This window comes from Morone saxatilis, unplaced genomic scaffold (genome assembly GCF_004916995.1).
Source record: "Morone saxatilis isolate NCDOM2014 unplaced genomic scaffold, NCSU_SB_2.0 Contig0, whole genome shotgun sequence".
NCBI lineage: Eukaryota > Metazoa > Chordata > Actinopteri > Moronidae > Morone > Morone saxatilis.
In genome coordinates this window covers 13,396,779-13,424,401 of record NW_023339650.1, presented here as the reverse complement: position 1 = coordinate 13,424,401, position 27,623 = coordinate 13,396,779, and the positions used below count along the sequence as shown (strand labels likewise).

The 27,623-nt window shown below is 39.7% G+C and overlaps 2 protein-coding genes across 2 annotated transcripts in view; both read left to right on the top strand.

Moving 5' to 3' along the window:
- The first annotated feature begins 2,963 nt into the window (after window positions 1-2,963).
- Window positions 2,964-5,053, top strand: LOC118323247 (OTU domain-containing protein 1). Its single transcript, XM_035655193.1, has one exon. The coding sequence runs from the start codon at window positions 3,163-3,165 to the stop codon at window positions 4,507-4,509; it is 1,347 nt and encodes a 448-aa protein (XP_035511086.1). The 5' UTR covers window positions 2,964-3,162; the 3' UTR covers window positions 4,510-5,053.
- Window positions 5,054-7,081: 2,028 nt separating this feature from the next.
- si:ch211-285f17.1 (sickle tail protein homolog) overlaps window positions 7,082-27,623 on the top strand; it is a 104,199-nt gene continuing 83,657 nt past the window's right edge. The window contains exon 1 of the mRNA XM_035652771.1: window positions 7,082-7,365. Coding sequence (XP_035508664.1) covers window positions 7,296-7,365 — 70 coding nt within the window. The 5' untranslated portion in view covers window positions 7,082-7,295. The remainder of the gene's footprint in view (window positions 7,366-27,623) is intronic.

The window sequence follows — 27,623 nt, the reverse complement described above, 5'->3', positions numbered from 1 at the left end:
AAAAAAAAAAAAAAAACCACAACAACATAGTATATTCAATTATGATCCTGCGTTCATTTAGGCGGGCAGTCAGAATGACAACAACAACAACAACAGGCTTGCTGGAGAGCACTGCAGACCTCGTGGTAACATCTTACATAAATAATAACCCCCCAATGAGAAATCACAGCATTATTGCTACAGGCTACACTTTTTTATTTATTTTATTTATTTATTTATTTTTTTGCCTTGTGGTGTTTTTGTGATGTTCAGTAATCCGTTTAGTCACCTTATCGCACTTTGTGGTTTTATCTCATTTGGTACCGCTTGTCTGTGGTATTTAATTGCTTTATATGATACCCATAGTGTATGTTTTTAAGGGTTTTTAATTTGTGATAATTGTCCTTTTTTTTTTAAATCATGTCGCATCACCATATTATGTTTACGGTAATACCAGCAAACGCTGTTAATACTACAGCGCTTTCACTATAGTAGCTCATTCTATTGCAGGAAATGTGTAAAAAGAAATCCAGTATATATATGTGGGGTTTAATTTGGGGGATTTTGCGCCAACCTCGTTCCTGCTGGAGGTTAGTGCACCAGTTCAGGTTACTAAAGACAACAGTGCCGCGAAGGAAACGATCAATGGCCTCATTTGTATGCGGTGCACAACCTTGCGACAGCTGCTGTAGCATCGTCTCTTTGCATGCATTTGTTCCAGACGGGCGTTCATTCCTCCCCCGTGAAGCTAAATGTCGCCTCCGTGTGTGTACGTGTGGTACCGTACTTGAACGCACCATAGCTTGACTGACATACAGGTCCTCGGACTCCCTCTGGTGGTCCAATGGAGCCTCGCCAGGAGGAATAATAATAATGTTGGTCAATTGTTTACACACCAAAACGCTCCATGTTGTAATATTTCACTGTGTAGACGACAATTACACGTGTGACAGGGTAATTAAAGAGTCGCTCCACAGATTTCTTTACTGATGTTTCATTATAAGTTGACTTAAAGGCTGCAGTTGCATCTGACTGCACTGAGGTAATATCTATATTAAGCACTCACATCCTTACCAAACACAAGTAGTGCGACTCTGTTTCAAGCGGACAAGCTGAAACAGTGAACGTGTTAAAAATAGAGATGTGAGCAGGTTAGGCATGCTGCAGCCTGCTGTTGCCAGTTAGTATCAGCCAGTTCATTCTTATATTCTGTGTCACACCCCATTTCAGACTGAAACAGATCTAAATGATAAGAAAAATCATCATAATAATAATACTGGTTGTAAATATATATTTATTTATTTATTTAATAATCGAAATTCAGGAAGTTGTGAGATTTTATTTGCTTCATTTTTTTTAAATAACATATAGTGTAATAAGGAAGTATAAATGATTGGTAGTTGTGAATATTCAGATAATGCTCAATATACTCACTAAACCTAGATGACTTCTGAAAATGTCCATGTTTACTTTTTTTGATGGCCATTTTCATACAGGAAATAACTTTAGTTAGGCTACTTTATACAGGAGGCTAATGAATCTTTTTGCCTAAACATAGAAGGAGAACATTTGTCTACGTGCTTACGTTACTGTTTTACACATTATCACACTTTAGCTGTGACACATCAAATCCTTTACATTTTTCGACTTGTGGTCAAACACTAAGGCACTGCTTCAGTCAGGACCTGAAAGTTGAGAGCTCGGTCAAGCGACCTACAGGCAGCATGGACAATACTGGAAATTACGCGGTTTTGACTTCAAAATAAAGTTGAAATGCTCACTCAATTCTGGTACTAGTCATCTGTGCTGCCTGTTTTTATTAACCTACAAGTATGGTGACTGCATATAGCTAAGGTTTGTCAGTCATCAAATTCAACATAAAGTCTACTTATGGAGACACTTATTTTCCTCTACGTTTTTTGGTGGGAATAGAATCAAAGAGAGACCACATAGTCACAGCCATAGCGTAGTTTTGTTGTTACCTCAGGTTATCAAGATTGTGGCTTCTTTCCTCTTCAAAGTGATTTAAGTAATAATAATAAGTAATAATAATATGTTTGCATAAGCATTCACTTCTTTTAACAGGCCACTCTTAAATCCCCTATGCAGCCAGTTGGATTTAAAAAACACTCATTCCCTTTTATTATATATTTTAGTTTGAAATGTCTTGTGTAATGATGTTACTATAATGATAATCAGATATATAAGTATTATGATTGTTTATGTTAGACTATAAAACATAAAAACATCCACAGGAGTTGAATAAACTTTTTCTTGAATTTTATGCATGGCTTATGTTATGAGTTGCACCCCAATTTACTGTGTTAAACATGTTTTTAGTCCAGCATAGGGAGTGCTACTATGTATCTAATTATTTAACTAACTTAAAATTCCAGTTTTACTTTTCATAGTACTTTGTATTTCCAGTAGTGGAATACAACAAAGTTAAATTTACTCAAGTAATGCATTTAAGTACACTTGTGGTCTTACTTTATACTTCTACTCCACTACATTTCTGAAAGAAATATTGTACTTTTTACTGTACTACATTATTACATCAGATTATTAATACAAAATATAAATCAGCTAATAAATGATGATGTATTATTATGGATTGAGATACCGGACAGTTTATAAAGTAGTTAAAATTAGCTCCACCTTTACCAGCTGAAGCATTATATCATTATAATCCATTAATATATATGATTCTTTTAATTTTCATACTTTAAGTATAGGTATTTTGTTGCTAATACTCTTGTACTTCAATTTAAGCTTTTAAATGTAGGACTTCTAATTGGAAGAGGGTACACACACTGTGGTATTGCTGGTATTTACCTCTTCCACCTCTGCGTAAAAAACGAATTTAATGTCCAGCGATAAGGATTTTATTTTGCAAGCCTTTAAACGGAAACAGTACAGGTTTTATTCTGCCACACTTGACACAGTTAAAGCAAACAGTGTCCTGTAACAGTTTGAAGTCTAAAATTAGGGAGGCACCCCAACAGCAAATGACGCAAGAAGGCTAAAGTGGACAGTCTACTGGTCTCTGCGTGTCTCTCAGGACTATGGAAACGATCCCTACAACTTTGCTGTTGTTGATGACATGGAGGGTATTTTTAGATCTTGTTGTCATCTTTCCGTAACAGCCCGGCTGCGGCGTTCAGTATAAAGGACTCTTTCAAAATGCAGCTGTACAACAGTGCGCTGACACACTACCCGAGGTCGTCTCGCAAAGTTACACTAACTTTATCGACCGGATCCGAGCGTTTGAACGGGACGACACCGAGTTCCTCTGAGGAGGCGGATAAAACAGCATTTACGCAACCAGACACAACTTCAACGACCAACGGGGATCCGGTGAGAGAGACTGCTTCTTCTGCAAACATGCCTGCCTTTTCGTGCTACGAGGCTTCATCCATGAGGCCGATTTACTTCACATCGACTGCTGAGATATTAATCCGCAGACCTGATGGAGTGGAGAGGTCTGTGCCTGTCCACATCATGAGGGAGTCCAAGACCAAACCGCCCTCCCCCGTCTCCCATAATGGTGAAAGTATCCTCTGTAATGACTGTGACACTGATGTGATTGTGGACTTGATAGATCATTTAAGAAATGGCTCAGATGAGCTTTTTCCTGACTGCCCAGAGCTGGTTGGAAATCACATGTTCAAAAGTAACAACATCTCTAGACCCAGAACAGAAGAAAACCAGAGGATGCTTGGAAATTCAAGTGAGGATGATACAGTTCCCCCCTTCAGAAGCAATGGATGGGCCTCATCACACGAAGAGGAGCTAGTCCCCTCCGGTGTTCCACAGCCTGAAGACCTCATAAAGGAAGACATCAATGATCGGAGCAGTGCCAAAGCTGCTCCAGGATCGGACGAGAGACGGGCCTTTGAGCTCAGCGTCCTGCAGGAGTCTCCTCCACAGAGAGAGGGTGTCAACGACAAAGTCACCCGGTACCTGGCTGAAGTGGACAAACAAAACAAATACCTCCAGGAGAGGCACAAATACAGGTACCACGTCATTCCAGACGGCAACTGTCTGTACAGGGCTGTGTGCAAAGCCACGTACGGGGACCAGGCGAGGCACGGGGAGCTGAGGGAGCAGACGGTGCACCACATCGCCGACCACTTGGACGAGTTCAACCCCATCATTGAAGGGGACGTGGGGGAGTTCCTGATCAACGCGGCTCAGGACGGTGCCTGGGCGGGATACACCGAGCTCCTCGCCATGAGCCAGATGCTCAATGTCAACATCCACCTGACAACTGGGGGGAGCCTGGAAAGCCCCACCGTCTCCACCATGGTGCACTACCTCGGGGAGGAGGATGCTTCCAAACCCGCGATCTGGCTGAGTTGGCTCAGCAACGGTCACTACGACGTCCTCCTGGACAAGTGCCTCCCCAACCCAGAGTACGAGGACTGGTGCAGACACTCGCAGATGCAGAGGAAACGAGACGAGGAACTGGCAAAGTCGATGGCAGCCTCATTATCCAAAATGTACATTGAGCAAAATGGATCTGCGTGAGAGCGATATTGTATGTGGAGAATTAAAGGATGCACACTGATATAGTAGAATGCAGAACCACTGATTCTGCTTGGTTTCTACATGCTTGAATATTTTTTTTATAAGATTTATATCAGGAGAGAAAGGAAGTGCAGTGCACATACTTTTGTTTTTTTGTATATGCCAGCAATGCCAAATTAGTGGCAGTGGACTCCGAACGAGTTTGAAAGTGTGTGAGATTGTTCTTTTTGATAGTCAGGGTTATGTGGACATGACTAAATTACTGTACAGTGCAGTGCTTTTGAGTGCACAGTATTTATTTGCCTTTTATTGTCAGATCAGTTATTTTTCTATAATGTTTGTGCTTTGTAGGCCACTGCAAATGACATTCATTTTTCATTGTTTAATATCTGTATCACTACTCTCTTTTGCACAAAAGTCCTATCAGACAAGTCCAGAGAGTTTGATTTGTGTCTGTGAGAACAATTCAAGGGGTTCCTTTTCTATTATTCCACTTCTTTTTAGGCTTTGGACAAAATATTTCAAAATAAAGTTTTGAAAAAAACCTGATTTGCAATCATTTCCTGTTAATGAAATGCTCATTGCTGATTGTCTGTCTCGTGTGTACATCTCCACAGAAATTGTTATCCAGTATTACAATAATAATGTTAACTATGTCATCTTGTGACATCTTGCAGAATTGCAAGTTCCTGTAATGGGATCCATTTATTAAATTGCTGCGAGGCAGGCTAGATGAAAGGATGTGTGCAGGAGTCATCCACCCCCTGCTGTCCTAAAGTGAAAAGTGATGTTTGGATTTTATTAAATGCAGTGACCCTGGAGCATGCAGCCTTTCATTCAGGTCAGGCTCTATAACTTAGTGTATTAAGTGACTGCGGTCTCAGTGCACAGATCACAAGGGCTGTGTGAGTCCAATATTCACTCTCTTTTCGCTATTTTTGGTCTACCCTGAGGAAAATATCTGTCTCTTTACCTGCTAAATGCTCCACAATGTTCACCAGCTAGTTGCTAACTGTGCCAGACTGTCGTTTGGTGCTGAGCAGATAGTGTACAGTGGGTTTTTTGGAGCTTTTCCAGTGAAAACAGCTGCTTCCTGTTAACAACACTATGAAAATGATGAGGTTGAGCCAGAACAGTACATTTGGAGGCCAGACAGCTAAATAATGAACCGTAACTTACTTTTAATTTCCATGAAGAAGAGGGGGTTGCAGAGTCAGGTGACAGTTCCTTCTAGGTCCACCGCTACGAGCAACCCCTTTCATATTGTTACACTGTTTTTACATCGTGATTTGATATATTATTATTATTAAAATATATACATTGTAGCGACTTTTATTTTGTTGCACACAACCAACTCCATACTTTAAACTAAATGATAGAGTGCAATTAACCCAAAGATATCAACCTTACATTTTTTAACCTTAAAAAAACAATTTTCATGTAAAAATTCAGAAAAAACTATTTGGACATGTTTGTCACCTGTCTTGGCCCTAGACAGTACGTAGGCTACGTGTCTATTTATGTAGGCTACATTCCCAAAAGATGCTGTCCACCAGTAAGGAACCTTTTCCCACTATTAAGGCAATGTATTGTGGGTCAAGAATTCATGTATGTTTTAAAAAACAGCAAATGATGAAAAAGCTTGTGAGGGAGACATAAAACATTAGAATTATACTGGAATATAACAGAGACTGTGTATAACAGTTATCAGCAAAAGCCAACAGTTTGATACAATAGCCCATTTATTTTCCACAGAGGAACTGATTCAGCTCTTGTGACTGCATGTGTCATTTATAAAACACCAGTTCATACTGCAGTTGTGCCAGATTGCATAATATTGTTCCTGGTATTTGTGAAGCTGTCTAGGATGCCTGCCCTCTGACAACGTTACACATTTTTCTCCATTAGGTGGCACTGTAGCACCCTCCATATACTCTGACAAAGTTATTGTATATTAAAGGGAATAGTATTTCTTTTCAAACTGATTACAACCTGGGATTAGCGGACCTACTGCATTGAGTTACATGGGCTTCATGGTGCTCCCACTTCTTAAAACAAAACGTGAAATGTTGGGAATCGTGATAGATGAAGAAGATAGAGGAAGAGGAAACTGCGGAATACTGTTTTAGAAAGTTTTAATTCATTATTACGCAGAATGCCCAACAAAGCTCTTTTTAAACAGAATAAAAAAAGAACAACTTTGTCTTAGCCTCCTGCTTTAGATAAAACATGTGTCCCATATGTTCCTACAATAGGCTAAGCCATGAAACATCACTGTATTAATCTTCCTGCCTAAACTTTATTATGGGGTTATTATGGATCTTTTTCCCTGAAAGCTTTACAGTGATGACGTAACCCTGCAGTCATGTGGACAAAAAAAAAGTTTTATCTATTTTTTTTTTTAATGCGGGAGGAGAGATATTGCCTCTCCCTGCCCCAGCGCGTCTCGTATGGAGCGTAAAGTATCAGGCTACAGAGCAGAGGGCAGGTGAGAGTGGACCGAGCCGCAGTACTGGCACACAGTCAGCACAGACACACACACACACACACACACACACAGAGGGAGCAGAGGGAAAGTCAATGACAGACGCTCCCCACCGGTGCTCAGCGCGTCTGTGAAGGATTCCCACGCAACGAGGGACGCGGGGTCACCTCGACGTTCGGAAGTTACCGGATACTTTGAAACAAAAAAACACAAAACAAGAAGAACACAGTCGGTTGTATCGCGTGGCTCCTGACCTGAGAGAGAGAGATAGAGAGATAGAGAGAGAGAGCTGGTATCGGACATGTCGGGACACCGGGTGCAGTTCGCAGACCTTCCTCCGAGTGATCACAAAGGAAGTCCCAAATTTCACAGTAAGGAAAATAAAATAAATAAATATTGAGCTGTAATCTCTGCTGACCTTGGTTTCACATTAACTCCACAGTGTGTGTGTGAAGTTTTTAAGTTTTTCCGCTTATTTTAGGGGCAGGCATCCCCCTTTCTTTAGCTTAGTGTAGTCATTTAGGACGCAGGAAGAGTTAATTTAAGTTAATTTCACATGGAAATCCCCATTGGAGTATGTGTTTTCCCTTTTTCTTTCATGTTTGGCTTAATGTAGCCATGATGTAAATAATTACACACCACTCATCAGCTGTCTTAAGGAAAACAGTTGTGCTCCATGAGAACCTAGGTTATACTTCTCTACCTGCCTCAATAATTTGTCATTAGAAACAATGATTGGGGGAAAAGGTCAATTAAGAGGAAGTTTTTTATTATGCCTTTCAATTTTTAAGCAAAACTTTAGTTATTTGCTGTCTAATGTCTTAGAGGGAATATGAAAATTGTTTCAGTCATATACAAGCATTTCCACTGCTCACATGACGTGTATGTTGCTCGGTATACTGCGTGCATGAATATGTTCTTTATGGTTTGTGGAAGCTGTGATGAACCTTTACTTGTGATGCACTCTGCATGTGCATCAGTGGTGTGATCCAATTCTGTCCCCACTTAATACACTTATCCAAAGTGGCAGTTGCCCTTTACGTGCTGCTGCTAACTTTTTTTTAAATCCTCAGTGAGTGTAACACTTCTCATGTTCTGTCTTAGTAAGGTGACGCTCACCTTGAGATGCATTCAGCGACCACTTCACTGCACCCCACAGCGTTCAAGTATAACACATAAATGGCTCCCAAATAGGAGCAACGCATTCAGGGCTTCTGTGCTTTTATTGCACAAGTGGATGGTTTAAAGACGTGCTTCTGATCGCACGAGGTGCGTCAGTGTCAGCTGTGCCTGCCTCTGCTGCTGTGTGCTGCAGTGTATGCACTACAGCATGAGACACAGAGAAGCTGAGCTCATCTCCATGGTGACAGGTTGAATGACAGGACACGTGAGGAAGGATGCAATGGAAAATTGCCAGTTTGCTGCAAAGCCCTTCAGAGGGGTGCATCTACAGTACACTCTGGTTCTATGACAGCGCATGTGCAAGCTTGTGATATATTTGTATCTACAATGGCAGCTGTTCTGGTAGTTTGATGGGGGGGGGGGGTTTGTGTCACAATCTGTCAGTAACATGCACGTGAAAAGGGCTGATGTTGTGTGCAGCTCAAGCTCAGGTTGTACGCAGAGCACCCTGTGTTGGTGTGTGGAAGGAAGGACAGAAAAGCCAGCTTCAGCAGCAAACCACAGGTTCTGACTCAGCCCGTCCGATTCTCCAGCTGTGCAGATGCAAGTGACAGTGGGGTCAAGTTTCAGTCTCTTCTCTTTCTCTCTCTCCAGTGTGTCACAAACACACTCATGCCCCACTCACATGCACAACCTAATGCTCAGGGATAGATCGGCAAGTTTTAATACTCATTCACTCACCACATTAAGACAAGTGAAATACAAAAAAAAACACAGGAGAAGCTCATCCATCACTCCACTCATTGTCAGACGGCTATAACAGCTAATGATGTTGGCGTTACCTAGAGGGAATACTTCATCAGATGTGAGTAGTTTGTTGTTCAAAGAGAGGAGCCAGCTCTGACCATTTCACTTGAGTTAAAGCAGTTATCTGCAGCATCTATGTTTTGACATTTTTTGAAGAGATATGGTTATTGTTGTGGTGTTTCTAAATTGGACTCCTGTCAAAAGTTTGAGATAGAAGTTTGCTGTGACATTCTTTTTGGGTTATGTTATATTGATGGCCATAAAGACCATCTTTTCCTCGCTGTTTCTGCTGCTGGCAGGGAAACAACATGTCTGTGTGATGGAGGACGTTTCTCAAGAAAGCCCTAGTAAAGCAAATGTAAAGGCTTTCATGAATAGGTTATCCATCTAATCTTGTGCGGAAAGAATAAGATAGAAGTGTTTAGATTATTACTTTAACCTTTTCCCCCTCCGGCTGCATTAAAAGCTGTTTGGATAGAATTACAGAAAGAGAAGGTGTGAGTAATAGTGTCTCGTTATTGCTAAATGGAAGTACTAACGTGTCGGTGAAAGGCTGATAATTGTATGTCAGTACTTTTGAAAAGCCACACTCATCCCCTCCTGAGATCGCTTTAGAAAATCTCAATTTCCAGCGGTGAGAAATTCTGGGTTCGTGTGGATCGAAGGCCAAGAGACAGAAAGAAAGAGATTGGTGGTCATGTTCTTGTTATTATACTTGTATCAGGGACAAGGTCAAACCATACTGTAGGGACCAGCTCAGTTTTCCTCCTCAGAGATTCATTCCCTCATCTGAGTCTGGATTACCTGAAGAAGGGCTTGTTTCTCCCTTGTTCATAATCAGTTCCACCATGTTCCCATTTTCCATTTTCAGCTGTTGCTTTACTGTTCACCACTGCCATAGTGGGACTTTTTGAGTCATCATTACTTTCAGTGTCCTTTAGATTTAAATTCAATATTGGGTTAGGGTTAGTTATTATGATTAGTCTGTGCTCCTTCTTACAGTGAGGTGAATGTAGAGCTACACATTCAATGAGTAAAACAGTGTCACAAGGTGTCTTTCAATAAGCTGCTTTACATCCTGAACAGCTGCACTTTGAGCCATGCTGTTCATCGTCTCAGATTATATCAACAGTTTCTGGAGATGGATATATGCAGTTTTAATTGGATGGCTGAATGACGATGTGGCCCTCTCTTCTCTTCAGTCTGGTAACTCACAAAGAGAGGGTGGAGCACTTTAACATCCAACTCAATCATTAATTTCTTCGTCACCAAGAACATCTCAAAGCTCTCCTTGGTTTGCTCTCTGTCAGAAAGTTCTGGTGTTGCTATAGTTCATTTCATCGGTCTTTGTCAAGTAATTCAAGTCTGTCATATCTCTTTGTCCACGAGCCAATTTAATCAAACAGACTTGTTGTGAGTCCAAATTTTCTGTCATTCATCTGCACTCTCTCCCTTTCAAGAGCCATCTGCTTGTAGACCGTTATATTGCTGTGGGATGGAACGTCATTCTGCCCTTTATACACATGAAGTCTATGTATGAGATTATATTAATAATGGACACCAACTAGGACCAGATATGATGTCAGTTTAATTACAACCAAAATGATTAGTTAATTAAGTGATTAGTCAATTGAGAAAAATAACCGGCAACTATTTTGATCATTGAGTTTCTTTCTTCTGTCTTATATGATAAACTGTATTCATTTAACCCAGGGTTATACAAAACAAGCAATTTCACACACCGACCTTTATCAATCACCTTATAAAGACATATCGACATACAGCATGAAAAGTAATAATGTGAGATTTAGTTGATATTAGAATAGATCACGTTTGCTATGGCAGGTATCAAATTCCAATCATACTGTGTGGTATTGGGATACGTTGTTGGCTGGGAGTGTCGGATCACACCTATCCAGTAAACAACCTTAGCGCCCTCTTACCTCACCACTGCAGTAAATTAGATATTTGCACGTGTGTTATTGACAGTGACAACATTTACCATGCATACCGACAACAACCGCATTAAACAACTTGTTTGTGCAATGTTTATGCTCCACTGTAGTTGGAATGTGTGAGAAGTTACAGATTGCAGCTTTAAATGAACACAGCTGGGTGGTATCTTGGGTGTTTTAAAAACAGAATGTATTTACATATTACAATGCAATATCTTGCCAGACCTACCTTTAATTAGAAGCTCTAAACTAACTGACATAATAACGTGTTATACAAGAAAAGGGTGCAGACTCCATTGGCCCATTAACACTCACTTTGAATGAATTTCCACTTTGCCCTTGTTAACACTACATTGCTGTAATCACTTATCAGTGTTCCTTTGTCAGTATGTCCAGGACAAACAATAAACATGGCTGCGTGCTATCATACTCGCAGTCCCTATATGCGATTGCCTGGAAATGGCAAATGCTGTGTTGGAATGATAATCACAGAATGTGCTTCTTTACCAGCTCAGGAATGCAGATGGTGTCTGAGCCGGTGTCAAGCCAGGGGCGTGTGCTGTCTTTGCAGCTTATAATTTTCTGTGAAAAACAAATCAAATAGTCGTGAAGGTGAGGATAAAACATGGCCTTAATTTCCTATGACATATTTTCTATACATAGCTCACTCACTGCTATTAATGTCATCTTTTTTCGTGAGTGGCTGTCCACCCTGTTGAGGTGTGAAATGCCATGTTTGGTAGGTTGTCGGTTCCATTGAAGATGCTGATCACACTGGATAGGCACTTGAGATGATCCTTCTGGAAATAACCAAGCTCCTGAGACGCTTAACAGCTGTTTTCACAGCAGATTAAAAGCCTGTCCCTTAAGGGCTCTTAAGTTCCCGTAGAGTTTAAAACACAAAGATTTAAGGGTACACTGTGGCCTTCTCTGCCCAAGAGTAATATGCTGTTGTTTTTCTAGCTTTAACTGAGGATTCTGCTCTCTGATAAAAGGCAGTAACCTTGAGTTGATATCCGCTTTGTTTGTTTTTTTTGTTGCTTGAATACTGAGCATATTTTTAGGCATGAGACTAGTGAACCACAGAGCCTATCTCCATGAGCTTTGGCTGCAAAGATCCTTTCAACATAATTATCTAACCAGTGTTTCTTTAAACTTTAATACATATTTACTGAAGCTATTGTTGATTCTACTGTTATTTTCTTCACAGGGCATCGAGTTTATTGAGACTATTGTTCTGAAAAGGTCGTTGAGGATGGTGCAAATACATATCAAATCCATTACAGACATTTAAGAAGAGCCTCGTACACAATTAAAATATATTTGTTTATTTAATCTCCGGCACTCACATTTCAACCATTTTCTGCTGACCTTTTCATATCTTTCTAGGAACTTTATTCACTATATGAAAGAGAAAGCACTCTGCTCTCTTTGGCCTATTCTTGGAACAAAAAATACTATTTTCTGACTTCTGACATTTTGTTCCCTCTGTCAAGCATTTGTGTTAGGAGTTAAACATATAAAGTTCGTTCTCGAGAAGGGAAATAGTATTTTGAATAGACCAAAAAAATCACAGAGATTTACTATAAGAGTGTACCATACTGTACAGTAGATAGTATCATGTGGCTAGAATTACTCCTGGTTGAGTCATCTCTGTCTCACTAAATGGCTGTGCATCATGAAACTTTGCATGCCTAATGAATTATCCACCCTCTCCTTACTCTCTGTCTGTCTCTTCAGCAGCGGGATGCCGGTACTATGTGGAGAGGAACCAGATGTTTTCTTCTTATTCATTCCCCCTTATGAGTTCCTTTTCCAAAGAGGACACGATGAAGTATCTCTAGTTTTCTCAAAACTGCAGTAGAACTAAAGCGGCGCGTAATGTCAGTGCAAACTTTCACCACCTGTTACGTGAAGCATAGGGAGATAACCAGGTTCACCTGTTCAGCAGCAACAAGTGACATATGGACCTCTCATCACCAGGCACTTAAAGCTTCTTATTGGCTGCTGCAGCTGAGTCGGAGCTCGCTCACAGCGCCCGTAGACACCGCGGCATTGTCATTCTCACTGCTGCTCTTTGTGTCGCCTGTGGAATCAGCTGAGGAGTAAACAAACACTTCTATCTTGTTTATAGTCATCACAAGTCTGGAAGGATCTAAGGCTTGATAATACACAGATGGGAATGTATACTGTTAAAATGATGACTCCCAAAGGCTGCCACAGCTCTCCGCACAGTTGTCATTCATCCGCCCTGAGCAGCGGGTCTTGAAATATCTGTGCTACTTTATTGGTGATTAGAGACAATCTGGCTGTATATCTGTGCTGTTGGGATGTAGGGATGTAATAACGTTCTCTGTGTGCTCTCCTGCAGCACTAATGATGCATGATGCCAGCCCCGATGACATTGTTTTTTTGTTTTTTAAGGAGCAATAAGAACAAAAAATTGATTTGGACACAGATGAGTGAGAAGTCAAATAGTCTCTCCTTTGATGTTACAGCGAGGTCATGTTCAAAGGAAAATATCAAATAGGTATGTGGGGGATAGATGAGGCAGTGTTTATGTGAGCAAGGTTTAGCACTGATGCTTAATATTAAGTGTGTGTCTGTGTGTCTATGTGTGTGTGGGTACCTGATAATTAGGCTTATCTTAGGCTTATCTTCAAACTCCATGCTGATGACATCCAGTCTTTTATTCACCAGCTGGGATTTTAATGACTTTACAAATCAATCAAAAGATCTGAGTCACTGCCACAGAGGTCGGCCTAGACAAACACACGCACACTTAAACAAAAGAACTCCTGTGTCTGCAGTCCTCGTTGTTATCACTGTGAAAGACATTTTTGGCCTAATTTTTTCATGTTAAAGAAGTAGTTTAACATTTTGGGACTTAACGCTGACTAGCTTTCTTGGTGAGAGTTGGATGAGAAGAACAAAACCCCTCACATATCTGCATAGTAAATATGAAGGTTATAGTCAGTTAGCTTAACTTAGCATAAGAAAAAAACTAAAGACAGCTAACTGTCCGAAGGTAACCCCTAAAGCTTGTTGTTTCTTCAATTAACTAAGGAACATATTTAATTGATGAACATTTTATACATTGCTTGTTTAATCCCCTATAAAGTGTAAAATAATTCAATTACACACAGTTAGTAAGTTTGTTACTGTTTCGTCTTGACTTCCTAGAGTGACAACAAGATTCAATACAAGAATTTATATAAGCGTTATATAAATTATTCTTTTAAAGGGATTTAGTGGCATCTAGCAGTGAAGTTGCAGATTGCAACCAACTGAATATCGCTCACGTTCAACGCATGTGGGATAAACTATACATTGGCTTTTTTAGACATAAAAACGTGCTTATATTCCATTTCTGGAAATATTATTAACTGCAAGAAATGTGTATAACCACTGCAACATCTCCCATTATGTGTGTGTATGTGTGTGTTAATGTTTGAGCGTGTGTCTAGTCATTATGTTGTAACATCCAATAATATTTCATGGGAAGTGTGTTGCTTAGACACATGATCTGTACAAACCAAGACTCCTAAGACACATATTTCACCATAACTGATAAGAGGAACCAAAAACACACAGACATACGCATTTTCTTAATAACACACTGTATTACGCCCCTGCTGGTTACAAGTAGTTTATGCTCACTTAGCTAAGAAACAAGCCATCTGACACCACTCATTTAACATTCCAAACATTTTGCTTCAGTATCTAATTTGATAACTGAGCTTGTGGATGGGAAAAGAATCCACTCCCAGTCAATAACCTCAAGCCACTCCTGTCAACGTGATAAATGGGAGGTTTAGTGTGAGGATACAAGTGGGTGTTTATAAGTGAAGGGGACGCCACTGATTGGGTGCGGTCACAGCAAGGCGCTGTGGGAGGAAAGCATACATCTAGAAATTGCTGAGAAGTTCTATGATGATCCTACAGCACGTTTTAGCAGCAACTTTTCCTCACAGAATGGATGAAAAACACCTTCAGCTTCAATTATCCAACTTCTATTTTTGATGATAAGAGAGAAAAATGAGTGGCAGAATAAGCAGCGACCTATTGCTTTATCAGCAAACGTCTTATAGAAAACTTTATCAGCAGCATTGCCTATGTGAAAATGAGGAAGTGAATATAGGCATTGCTGTGCGCAGTAAATTCTTTGGCACTTCCTGTGAATTTTCAGGTCAAGTTGGACTAATCCACTTTACTCCCTGCAAAGTCTATGAAATACCAGCATGCCAATAAGAATGGTGCTGGCCTCAGCAAATGGCTATTAATCGAAGCTATAATCTGAAGACAAAGGATTTGTTTTAATTAAGAGTCTTTTCTATTAAATTGAGCCACTTAGTAGTTTTTTTTCTTCTTTTTTACAGAAATGTTACCAATTAGAAATTAAAGGGTATTTCAGTCACTATAAAGCTTGATAAATTATATATTATAATTGATTACTGTGATGATTTTGTCACATAATTCCCCAGCCCATTGCAGCTCAACACACCTTTTACTTTAGCTTATCAGAGCTTTTACAGCTGCTATGGTAGAGGTGAGACTCAGTGATATTTAACAATCAAATATGATGTGCTGCCTTTTTGTGAAGCTGAACACCGTTGATGCAGACTTGGCTGTCAGGAGCCACTGCAAAGGCCAGCAGTTGTGTAAGAGATTTAATGGCCGAGCCTGGCAGTCTAAAGAGGGGGCAGCAATCATCAGACCTTTTGGCAAGGTCACCAAGGTTTTTTTTCCCTGCTTTTTTCTCATTCAATCACTCTCTTAGTCATTCTAAAAGTACGTTGGTGCTCCAAACCTTCAGATAAGATAAAATAAGATAAGACTTTATTGATCAAACACTGGAGAAATTCACACGTTACGTTGCTTTGTTATTTTGTCTGTCAAAACTGCTCTTTATAGTCTAATGTTTTGATTCATAGTGCTTATGTTGCCACTAACTTTTGAGCACAATGAATACAATAATGACTTAATGGTATTTTTGGTATTTCAGTTTGTTAAGAGGGATGAATTAAAGTGTGGCTTTTGTCTGCTGTCCTCTGTTTGAACAGTCTCCTCTAACCACAGCATAAATGCTTGTAAACTTAAATAATGATCAGTAGCATATTGTGGGGGCGGGGCATCCGTGCAAAATGTGTCCATTTGTGTGTACGTATGACATGCATGGATCTGCAGTTTATTGTACGTTTTATCACTTCGCTAATTCTTAAGGCTCCGGGTGTTTCAAGCCCTCTTTTTGGTTCATGTCCCAGCACGGCCAGATGAAAGAAGAGTTATTGGTGTGTGTTTGATGCCTGCTGTGTCTATGATAGAAACAGCCCCTTCAGTCATCCTGTGCTGTTGTGACCTGACTGCCCAGCTGTACATTTTGTGTATACTTAGCATTTATATTCTCTTTAAAATGCAACCATGCGCTGTACATGTCTCATAGTTTCGTATATAGCTCTCTTGAGGTCTTCTTTTTTGCAATGAAAGTTTTCTTCTTGTTGGTCTTCCTCTGATTTTCTTCACAAACCAAGTTAAAAATGTGCACATAATATTAGATAGTGAATCATTGTTAGATCATCATTCACTGTATAAAAAAGCTACTTTCTTTTGTGAAATCAACTGATCTTTAATCTTTTAAGTCCCCCTCCATTCAAAAATATGTTTTTTCCACTGTATCCTACAGTTTCGCTGTGTAGAATAATGCAGAGTTTGGAAGTAGAAGGATTTTTAAGGGGTGGGGCCTACGAGCATAGTTTGTGACATTACAAATAATTCATAGTAAATCCTGGTCCAATTTGTAGCTTGTACAAGTGAGATGTATAAACTTGAAGCCCCCTGTGCACATAGACTGAGGAAGGATTTTACAATGAAGTAGGAGACATCTTGTTTCCAGCCGGAAAACTTTAGAAACGATCACAATTTGCATGTTCATTTATCATGGCATTTTTAATGAGGTTGAAGAAGTAGATGCCTTTTCGAAGGATTTCCATCTGGAAATAATACTTTTTTGTGGAAAAACATATCAGACACACATTAATGTTCCAAGCAGACTACTATTATTATTGTATATGTCATAATACATGTCTGGAGTGGAGCTTTAAAGGTGCACCAAGTATTTTCATATTAAATGAAGTGGAGGACCTCATTGTGTATTACCATATTAACAAGTATGTAGTGTTTTAAGGGTTTACTGTTACTGTTACATTTTTGAGAAATTTGTCTCATGTCTTTCCTCTGATAAAAATGACCATGATAGAGATTAGTATGCAGTCCAGTCCCCGTGCACACACTCCTTATTTTAACAGTCACTGAGAGTCCCCTTAGATGTTCTACCTTCATATTAGTATTACCATGATATGAAAGTGGCTCTTAACTTTGCTGGGAGAGCTGAAAAGATTTTGTAGTATATGAATAACTGACCTTGATACAACTTCAAAGTGAGAGAATAAATGTAACTGGAAAGCAAAGCTGACCAGTGACCCTTGCAAATATGACTCAGTAGTTGTTAATGGGGCTTAACGTCTGAAGTTTATGAAACAGACTTTTCCAATTTTAGTGAAGCTAAAGTGGTTTTACATTACAGCAAAATCGTGAATACACAATATTTCTGAACCAGTTTAGTTAGCTCCCAGTTTTAGGTCACCAGGGAGACTTACGTTTTTAGCTTTAAATAGTTTAAAATGTTTTACAGTGTCTCACAGCTGCTAGTTACCATTATCTACCCACAGCTGCCAGTTATCAGTGTCCTACTTTTTTCCATTCCAGCAGAAACGTATTCAGCAGCAGCCAATCACTAAGGTGAGGAGAAGTTAGCACAAACTTTCCATTGACCTTCAGGACCTTGAAGTCCCCCAACCCCTGAGTCACCCGAGCCCCTGCGCCTGCCTCAGAACTTGACACTGAATGGCGCCCAGGAGTTTTAATATCATGGGGATTGTGGGTGCTCCTGACTGATAGAGGTTTGGGGTTGGTCTTTGATGTTCTTTGTGCTTCTTAATGAGGATCAGACTCCAGGGTTTTTGGCCAAAGTCCTCCCCCCTCCCTCTTCCACTGGAAGCAGAGGGACAGCAGAGATTGAAGGACCAGTTCTACCTCAAGAGAGGAGTTTTCCCCCCTCTTCTTCTCTTTCCTTCTATACGTTCCCCCCTTCTTCTTCATCTCCCTTCCCTTCTTTCTTTGATCAGCTTCTCCGGCACCCAGAGCGTCTCTTTGCGTCTCAGAGTGAGTTCATCAGTTCATTAAGGAGGCCATAGCCCAGATGAATCGGGCCTCTGAACTCTTTTCATCAGCACCTTGGGGAAACGGGAGGTGTGCTTATGGGAGACAGAGAGCACGACACAGAACAGGAAACACACCCACGGGGGTCCAGCTCAGTCTTGCCTGGGTGCAAACACTGAAACATGTGTACACAAACCTGTGACAAGGCGAAGGGTCAGGGCAAATGTCAGACAAGGGGTGGGCCCGATAAACCCCTGACCCAAGTTCTGAAATTAAAGACCAATCAAAAACATGTGTGCTAGTGCTCTAGTTTGGTTGTATTTCCTGTTGAAAAGACATATTTGATGAATTAGCTCTGGGAAACAAAGACCCACTGTAGTGTCATTGCACTCCCTCTTAGCAGGGCACGGCAGAGTCTTAGTGGATGTGATTGACTCTTGTCAAGTGAGATCTTGTACTCTTGTCAGCCAGTAGTTTTGAAAACTTCCACTTTTAAATGACACTTACAGAAAGCCTATCTTTTTCCCATAGTGTGCCTGAGTTTGAGTAGATAAACGCCAGATGTTAAGGCATGAGAATACACTCATCCTACATTAAAATTTGACATAACTCTGTTTCCCATAGGCTGGGCTGTCAACAATGGCCTGCAGCTATTTCTTGTGCAATTTATTACAATTAGCCTCAAGTCAATGCTATTTCTAGCTGAAGAACTGGACTGTTAATTCATGTTATTACCATAGAGGAAAGTCATAAAGACTGAAGCTCATTATTCCTGTAGGAACATTTGGGCCATAGCATAATTAAGAGAAGTGGAGCTAAAGAATCTGTATCTTTTACCTCGAGACCAGACCCATACAGCAAGGCTTCATATCTCGCATGACTAGTTCCTCCACCCCTGTCCTTCATCCATTCAGTCTTGCACCTTTCCCTCCGTCATTAGCAGTCTTTTAGGCCGGATTTATTTTTACACCGCCCCTATTTCAGGCATTTTGTGGCCTCATGTGCCCTTCTTTGTGTCTTCATCACTTTGTGTCCCTTTGCGTCAGATGCTTATCTCTGTCCTGTGTTCGCTCAGTTGCTGTTGGTTCAGCAGATCTCTGCTGCTGACTGAAGCCTTGTGTGTTTTTGTGGCTGTGCATGTGTCTATGTGTGCCTGCCTACTTGCATTGATGTGTGCAGTTGGACACTTCCTGTTGTGTTGTGACATAGATGCTGGTGTTGGCTGTCCCTGCAGTTCACTTGTCGCTTTGTCCCTGCTGTTGCTCCTTCGCTACTAGGGACTTTTTAAAATCTTTTCTTGGGGCTTCATCTCTTAATATCTCTCAACTTAATATTTTTTACTGTTTTTTGTATGTGTACTATACATTTAGAACAATCAACTGGCCTAGCTGATATACTGGCCTGATATTAGCTTATTGCAGACATAGGTAACAAAAATTAAAGAAATTATGTTTGAGATCATTTAAAAATAATGGCACCTTTCCATAGTTTGTCAACCACAGAGGACTGAAGAAGGTTTTTTAGCCTACCTAAGGATGTTTTTGTTTAAAGTATATCTTTGATTGTTGCACATCTACTCATATATTTGCAGTTATAGAGAAAAACACTGAAAGGCATCCTTAGGAAAAACGTTTGTCTTATGTTTAAAAAAAGACTATTGGCAGATATATCATTATCTGAATTTTTTTTAAACCCACAAATATCAATATTGGTTATTTACAGTGATATTTTATCTTTTCAAACAGTTTCCAATCCCCCACTCCAAGCTAATTTCAACCTAGAGCATGTGGCACCGTCACTTGGTTTACACTCATCCCCACAACCTTTCTCATGAATAAGAGTTTGGAAAAGCATTCACATTCATATGTCATCTCCCATCCAAGAACTCAGCCAAGCCTCCTGCCTTGCAGTGGAGGAATGCAAAAGGCGCTATTGAGAAATGAAAGAAATTCCACATTAATGAAGATCTGTAGATCGTTGCATGGCTGGCTGGCCTAATCTATCTTGCCTGTGCAGACACAGGTTATAAAGATTTAGAGATTAAACCGAGCTTTGAAATTAATTACAGTTTTAATAGACCCTGTTAAATGGCAACACAAAATTCACTGATGAGGTTGAATTATGAGTGACATATTTTTGCCACTGTAAAATTCCCACCATGTGCTCCACATACTTCAACTCAGTGTGATTTACAACATATGATATAATTGTAATGATTGGTGCATTTCTGATGTTGATTGGAATGATGTTCACAGTCGAAAGTATGCAAATTTATAGGGATGATAATCGGTCGTTTGAAAGCTGTCAGCTTGATTTAGAGACTGAAGCCATGAAAACCTCCACTGAAAATCTACTTTCTTGGCAAGCATGTGTACACACTGACATGCACACACGCAGATATAGACACAGACACACACAGATTTTTCACAATCCCCCCGAGAGCGCTTAGACAAAATGGCATTTTCACATGTTAAAGGTCATAAATGAAATAGCCGTTGTGAGCATAAAAAAAACTCTTCTACCGATTCTATGGCGGAAAGGGAGTCATCAGTATAAAACATTACATACTTCAGGTTGAGAAACTGTCGCATTAACTGCTGAGTAATTCATGCTTGACCACATTAAGGTTTATATCATTCAGTGAGCAGATTCGTGAGCAGCATGTGAGTGTTTCTCTTCCATTAAAGCGAAATTCTGTGCTGCAGTTTAACTGAAAACATCCCGTCACTAACCTTAATAGTAGAATAATCTTATTCAGTTTAGTTTAAATTTTTTAGTTTAAATTTTTTATGTTATCCTAACCTCAGATGACCAAGCTGACCACAAGTGAGACAAACAGAAGATAGATTGTAGCAATGAGGAAATAAGTTTCATCAAATCTGTATGTGGTTTCCTCATTGTGGTTTATAACTGTGAGTATTTTAGTTATGAGTGTGTTTAAACTTGTCATGTACTTCATATTTTGATCTGCAGATTCCATATATGTTTCTAATAGTGCTGCCTCCTAGTGGCTCAAATCACAGGCCAGTTTTGCTCATTTTTTAACACATTTTAACATGACACTATCTGTCAGATTAACAAGCATCTAGACTTGAATTCTGCACAGGGATACAGATGCTTTTATGCAGTACACACAGGACCATATAGCATATATTTTAAACATTTACTTGAGAACATCTCTCCCTTTTTTGAGAAAGGACAAAACCAAGTTTGCAGCTGTTCTTGCATGAAAAACATTATCATTCCTCTTCAATAATATATGAGTCATCAAAAGGCTCCTTTAGCTCCTAAAGCTGTTTACAGGATGCTAACAACAAGATCTAACAGGTTCTTATGGTGTAGATGTGTGTGCCTGCTTGGGTGTGTGCTCGAATGCATGCTCTTATGTGTTTTTGTTTTCATGTTAAATTTAGCTCTACTGAAGATAAACAGGTGGATATATTCCCTTTCTTTCCCTGCACGGAAAGACTTCAGCATGTATTTTAATATATTAACCTTTTTTTGGTTTCTTGAAGTGATGTAAATGTTTTGGCTGTGAATGTATTTGTGGCAAAAGCAACCTTTTCATTTGACTCCTGAATCAAAATCAGCTCAGACTTGACTCTCTGTAATACTAGAATATTGTTCACCCGACATGTGAATACGTTCATTGTGTTTTCCCACCACTTCTGACAGGAGGTTCATGCTTTCATTGTTTTGGTTACTTAAAAACACAGTATACGATATCACAGCAAAAATCTGTTCATTACCATAAAGCCCTGACAACATAATTATCTCACAGTACTTACTCTCTTTCATAGTGGCTCTGATTTCTTTACGACACACCTTGCTGCTTGTGTTTATACATTTGTGTGTACATTTGTTTTTCACTTAATCACATGTTATTCTCAAGAGGTTCATGGTGCAGAAGAGCCATTAATGTGGTTCTGCTTTTGTTCCCAGAAAGATGCTAGTGTTTCAGAATTCTGTAACTACTCCTCTCTGTCTTTCTTTCCAACACCCCCTTCCTCCCTCTTTTCTCCGTTTCTGCCCGCAGCCAACCATCGAACTAAAAATCAATAAGCCATAAAGAGAATGGAGAAGCCTCTTATTTACATCAGTCTGAATGAGGAGGTGGTTTGTCTCTCCTCATATCCTCTTTATACACTTCAGGCAGACGCATTCAGTTTGCCTCCAATAACACACTTGACAGGCTGTCCAGATAAGAAGCTAAACTTTCCTAAAATGCTGAGGCGTAAAGAATAGGACCAGGCTGCTGAGAACTTAATGTGTAGCCACCGCCTCTGGGGTAACTGGATGAAAATATGAGTTAGAGGTAGATGTTTCCTGTGTGAGTTTTGGGCATGTGAATGCTCACATGTCGATGCCTATTGAGGGTAAAGAGCAGGAGTGATTCATAAGGCCACAGGGGGGCCCCAGAGACAGGACATAAGGAGAAAGAATTCATGATGACAATGACTGTGGGACTTTTCGCTGTAAGCTGTAAAATGACTCAATATTGACTCTTTATTCATTATAGTTTGTTCTGTTTGTTGTCTTGTGTGAATAGTGAAAACATTTAAGGTAAACATTTCCTGTTTCAGCATCTGTTACAGTAATCCTCTTATGGGTCCATGTTAAAAAGGGGTTTTACTTATTTCCAGGGACAGGAGCTAACCAAAATGAGATGACATGACTTTATTCCCTAAAGCAGTTTGCTTTTTCTTCCATTTTAGCACAGTCATTTTAAGAGGATACTGCATCTAGTATTCATAACCAGTGTTTCTATGGGAGTTTTAGTCTGTTAACTACAAATTCCAGATGTTCTATAATCACTGTGATTTTCTTTTTTGTTGAACACACATTTGATCAAAATGTGCTTTAGATAAGTAATAAACCTTATTGGTTCATGCTGCTGCAGTTGCCTGAAAGTCTTGCAAGCTCTCAATATTGACATGTTTGATAATGCTCAAAACAAGATTTGACAGTCAGTTGATGCAAGAAGTGAAATTTACGTGTTCCCTCACAAAAAATCTCTGCTCATTGCCTAGACCACAGATAGTGATGGGGTAGTTACCCACAAAATTTAATATATTACTCATTATTCTTTAAAAAAGTAATATAATTACTTATTATTCAATGCCAACAGTAATTGGTTGCACTACTTGTTATATAACTTTTCTGCTACTCCCCATAAAATTGGTAATTGTGTCCTTTCTCCCCAAAATTCAGATTTACGGCAATTAAAATCCAGTTGTGTTTGTTAAAATCAAAGTAATGGTATATTTCCAGCTGCTGAAGTGTTTCTATCTTCCAAACTAGTTTTCGCCACGATTACAAAAATGTATCCAAGGATGTGATTGTTGGATTTCAGATCAGTAGAGGGTGACAACAAGTAATATTGTAACAAATTTGTGGAGGTGTAACAGTAATATTATTACTGAAATGTATTAGTAACTAGTTACACTACTAGTTACTAGGAAAAGTAATATTATTACTGTAATAATATTACTAGTAATGAGTTACTGGCCACAGAGATGAACTTTTCTGTATGTTTGTTCATCTTTTTGTTCTCAAAAAATAGACTGTAATCAAATATGGAGGAAAGTTAAGCCGACAGAAAAAGTGATCAGTTTTTGGTGTGGATCTGGATACAAATATGTATACAATAATTCTAGTGTTTGGTAACATTGTGAAATTCTGCTCTTCTTTCATGAATGACCTTACTTCATCCTATTAATATCTATCATCATGTGTATTTTCTTGTTGATCAAGATCCAGATACAGACTAAACATGTCTAAACATTTCCTCTTGTTAGAATAACACATTTAGATGATCTTGCGGCCTCAGTGGAGACACATGCTCACTGAACGCTTCTTGGATTTTTAACAACATAGTTTGTCAGTGTAATGTTTTTTGGCAGCCGATTAACAATTCTTGGACTTGGGAGCATCATTCAAGTCTTTAGAAACTAATTTCCTTAGTATACCACAATGAATAAACGCAAGAAATCAAATTTGAAGACTTATAGTATATTTTAACAAATGTACTTTCTTAATTGTCTGTAGTGTATGTTCCTAACTATCTAAAAGGCATTGTAAGACTTAATTAGAGCACAGGTGAGTCGACAATAATGCAGGCTCACTTTGACGACTTTGCGACATTTGATGATAATGGCAGAAGCAGCACTCCTCCTGACTGTGTCATCGTCTCCCCTGGTCAGCTGAATGAGTGGCAGCCCCTCTGCCATGATCCGCGCTGTATTTACTGTGACTTAATGTAGCAGATAATGTGCCATGTTGTGTGGCTTTCCCCAGGGAGCAGCTGAGCGTTAACACTAATTGGTCCCAACTGTCAGCGAGTCTCATCGTCTTATAGACTTCTTTTCTGCCTTTGAGTCACTTTTCTTCACCCGGGAGTCGGAGCAGTCAACAGCTAGAACTACAGAGGAGAGTAAAGGAATTCATATTGGAAAGAAAAAAAGCACAGTTTGTCGTTGTTGAAGTTGTTGACCAATTTAAGATACAGTATGTGTTCCAGATAGAGATTCAGATTCAGATGTTCATTTCATGAGTCTGTGAACTACTAAAAAGTCTGTGATGAAATATTGATTGTTTGCTAGTGTGAGAAATTGTTATTCTGAGGAACATTCAAGTTTTACTGTAGCCTCTGTACAAGTTTGACCAAGTTTGCCTCTTAGTGATATGCTTTTCGAGGTAAAATCAATAAAATCTATTCTAGATGATGCAGCAATTTCCAATAAGTTGTAGATTAAAAGATTATTTTATGGTATTTCTGTCCCAATGTATAACACATCATGGAGGATAACCGTAAAGCCAGAAGAGGGAGAATGGCAACCTGGTCTGAAACCTTTATTTTTTGCACATGGTTGGCACCCCATTTTACTGCAGTACTAGTCCCTACATGGTCTACGCTATTGCTGTGTATGTGTGCATTTTCTGCAGAGCTTCTGTGCCTTCAGTAACTGATTCAGCAGCTGATATTGAGTGAATGTTACAGTCAGTAATGACTCATGATATGGTTGGGAGGGAGTGCTGAGATGGAATGTAGAAAAGAAACAACCAACCCCTGAGGGCTTGGAAAACATACTCAACCTTAATCCTCAGCAGAGAGGTACACAGCTCACCCATCCCCCCAATTGCTTCCCAAATCCCCTAACCCGAAGTCCACCACAAGCCCTGTGTAAACTTGGCCTTTGTGTTTATTCTGTTGCAACAAGAACCAGGAACTTGCTAGTTAAAGCTCCTTTAATCAATATTTTTATATTAACAATGGATTTAATGACTATATGTGAAAGGGGTCGCTCATAGTGAGGAATCCACAGATAATTACAACCCCAGTCTTAAGGTCCACAAGTTTTCTGTTTTGGTTCACTCTCAGCACTCTCATCAGTGTTGTTTCCAGCTGCAGCAGGAAGCAGTTTCGAGTGAAGAATCTCTGATAAACCTGCTGCACACCGCAAGCTCCAAACAGCAGACAGACAAAGTTAGCGACTAGCTGTTGAACATAGCGCAGCCAAATATTTTTCTAAAAGAGTTGGTGAAGAGCAAAACAGAGCTAAGAGGCGAATGAATACTGGGCTTATACTTTATTCATGGCCAGAAACATGACCCTGAAAAGGATGCTAATGTTGTTCCGTACTTGCCGGATAATTCAATGTAAGTTTAATATTGACCCTGCAATAACTATTTAAAAAATTAAATGTTGATATGTTGCACTAGTAGGTCCAATGTTGACTCTTGTTTTTAAGCTCTATATAAAAATATTGAGTATAGCAACTTTAAACTACATGTTTTGTTTGTATTGCATTTCTCTGAGGTTGAAAGACGGGAATCGTTCTTGTGTACATCAAAATGTAGATGTAAAACTGCGGGCAGATTCTGCACAAACATCACATAGAACAAGCCCAGCCTACACTGGCCTCATCTCAGCTTGTGGGGAGAGAGCCATTTGTAACCTCTGCACCCAGTTTAATAATAACCCTCAGACAGAACAGTCAGTTAATTAGAGAAAATACCACAGAGGCACTCAGACAACTCTTGCTGAGCCCACCACCCTTCTTAAACATGTCCAGCAGCCCCTCCTCCACACACTTATGGCCCATATGCTGCTATACCCAAACTTGTGGGATTTTCTGCACCATCATATTTTCATAACCGCCCATCCCAACCTACTGTTCCACAACTAAAACTTCTCAATCCCCAAATGCCTACTCCCTGCTTGAAAAGTAACAAAACTGTAGTTGGCTCTTTGGCACTTGGATGCATATTGCTGGCCAGGGCTAGATGCTTAGACGGCTGTGGGTGGCAGTTTTGTCATTCAGGTCTGTCATGTCAAAGTCAATATCAACTCCTCAGATAATCATCATCACAGGTCTTTTTGAAGTTGAAATACTTGTGGTTGGTTGTTTTCCACTTCTAGTTTGAAATGCAAATTGGTGCAGTGCCTGGGTAGTGTGTCGACGTCGGGGTTTGTTATTTGATACATAGATGTACTTTATGATCTATCACATTGCACAAAATCACAGGCTTAATTAGGAAACTCAAATTATATCCATTCCTAAACGCTATGTTATTTAAAGCCTCTGAACCAAGTTCCCGCTGTTTGCCTACAGTTAGAACTGGCTTAAAGCCTGGGAGGCATCCAGTCCACACAGAGGGCTTTCATTTACTCCCAGCATGTACACACACACACAAATAGCCATATAACCATGAGAGAGTTACAGTTCACCCACTCACTAAAACCTATATGGAGTCTGTTTTTTCATGGTCAACCTTTTTTTAGGTTTGACGTAATCCTTAGTACTACGGTGCTGTAAACACAGTAAAACTCAGCCAAACTGGTGACGCACAAATATAATCTGACACAATTCTAATATTTAATCTTATGCAAATGTCTCTATCTTCTTTACTTTTTCTCTCTTTCAAAAATCCGTCAGACATGCAAGCAGTTCCCATGAGGTTCTTAGCCCTCCGATTTTGTCAGCGGACTATTCATTGGGAAAGTATGTAGGTCAATCTGCTTTGCTTTTTATCTAAAGCCATACAGATATGTAGCAATATGATTCATATTTCATATCTATATGATCAGTGATGACTGTGATTGTGTACAGAGGGCTTAGTAGTCTAAAAGGCAGTCATCGAGGGGAGAGAGGCTTGGTATGGAGGAATTGATCAAATTTTCTGTACAGACAGAGCAAATCTGAGTGCAGTTTTGTACTTCTAAATCCAAATGTAAACGTCTCACATGTACATCAGTCTATAATCATGCTGTTCCAAACAGCAAAAATCAAGTGAAATACCAAATCTCTCTTTTAACTGGTATGTTTTATGATATCTGTGTGACACAGCACTAGTTAGAGAAAGAGAAATTATCCCTGTGTAAAACTAAGCCAGTGGTCCAGTCCATGTGGATTGTTGCTCTTTTATAACGTGTTGCCTGGTCACTGTTGATCCTTTTGCTCACTGTAATCCATTTTATGGTGTTTAGTCAGTAAGCACGCAAAGGCGTCCCTGTGCGTTATGTC

Excerpts from the sequence above, each read along its gene's own strand:
- LOC118323247 (XM_035655193.1), top strand. The coding sequence starts at position 3,163 with ATGCAGCTGTACAACAGTGCGCTGACACACTACCCGAGGTCGTCTCGC.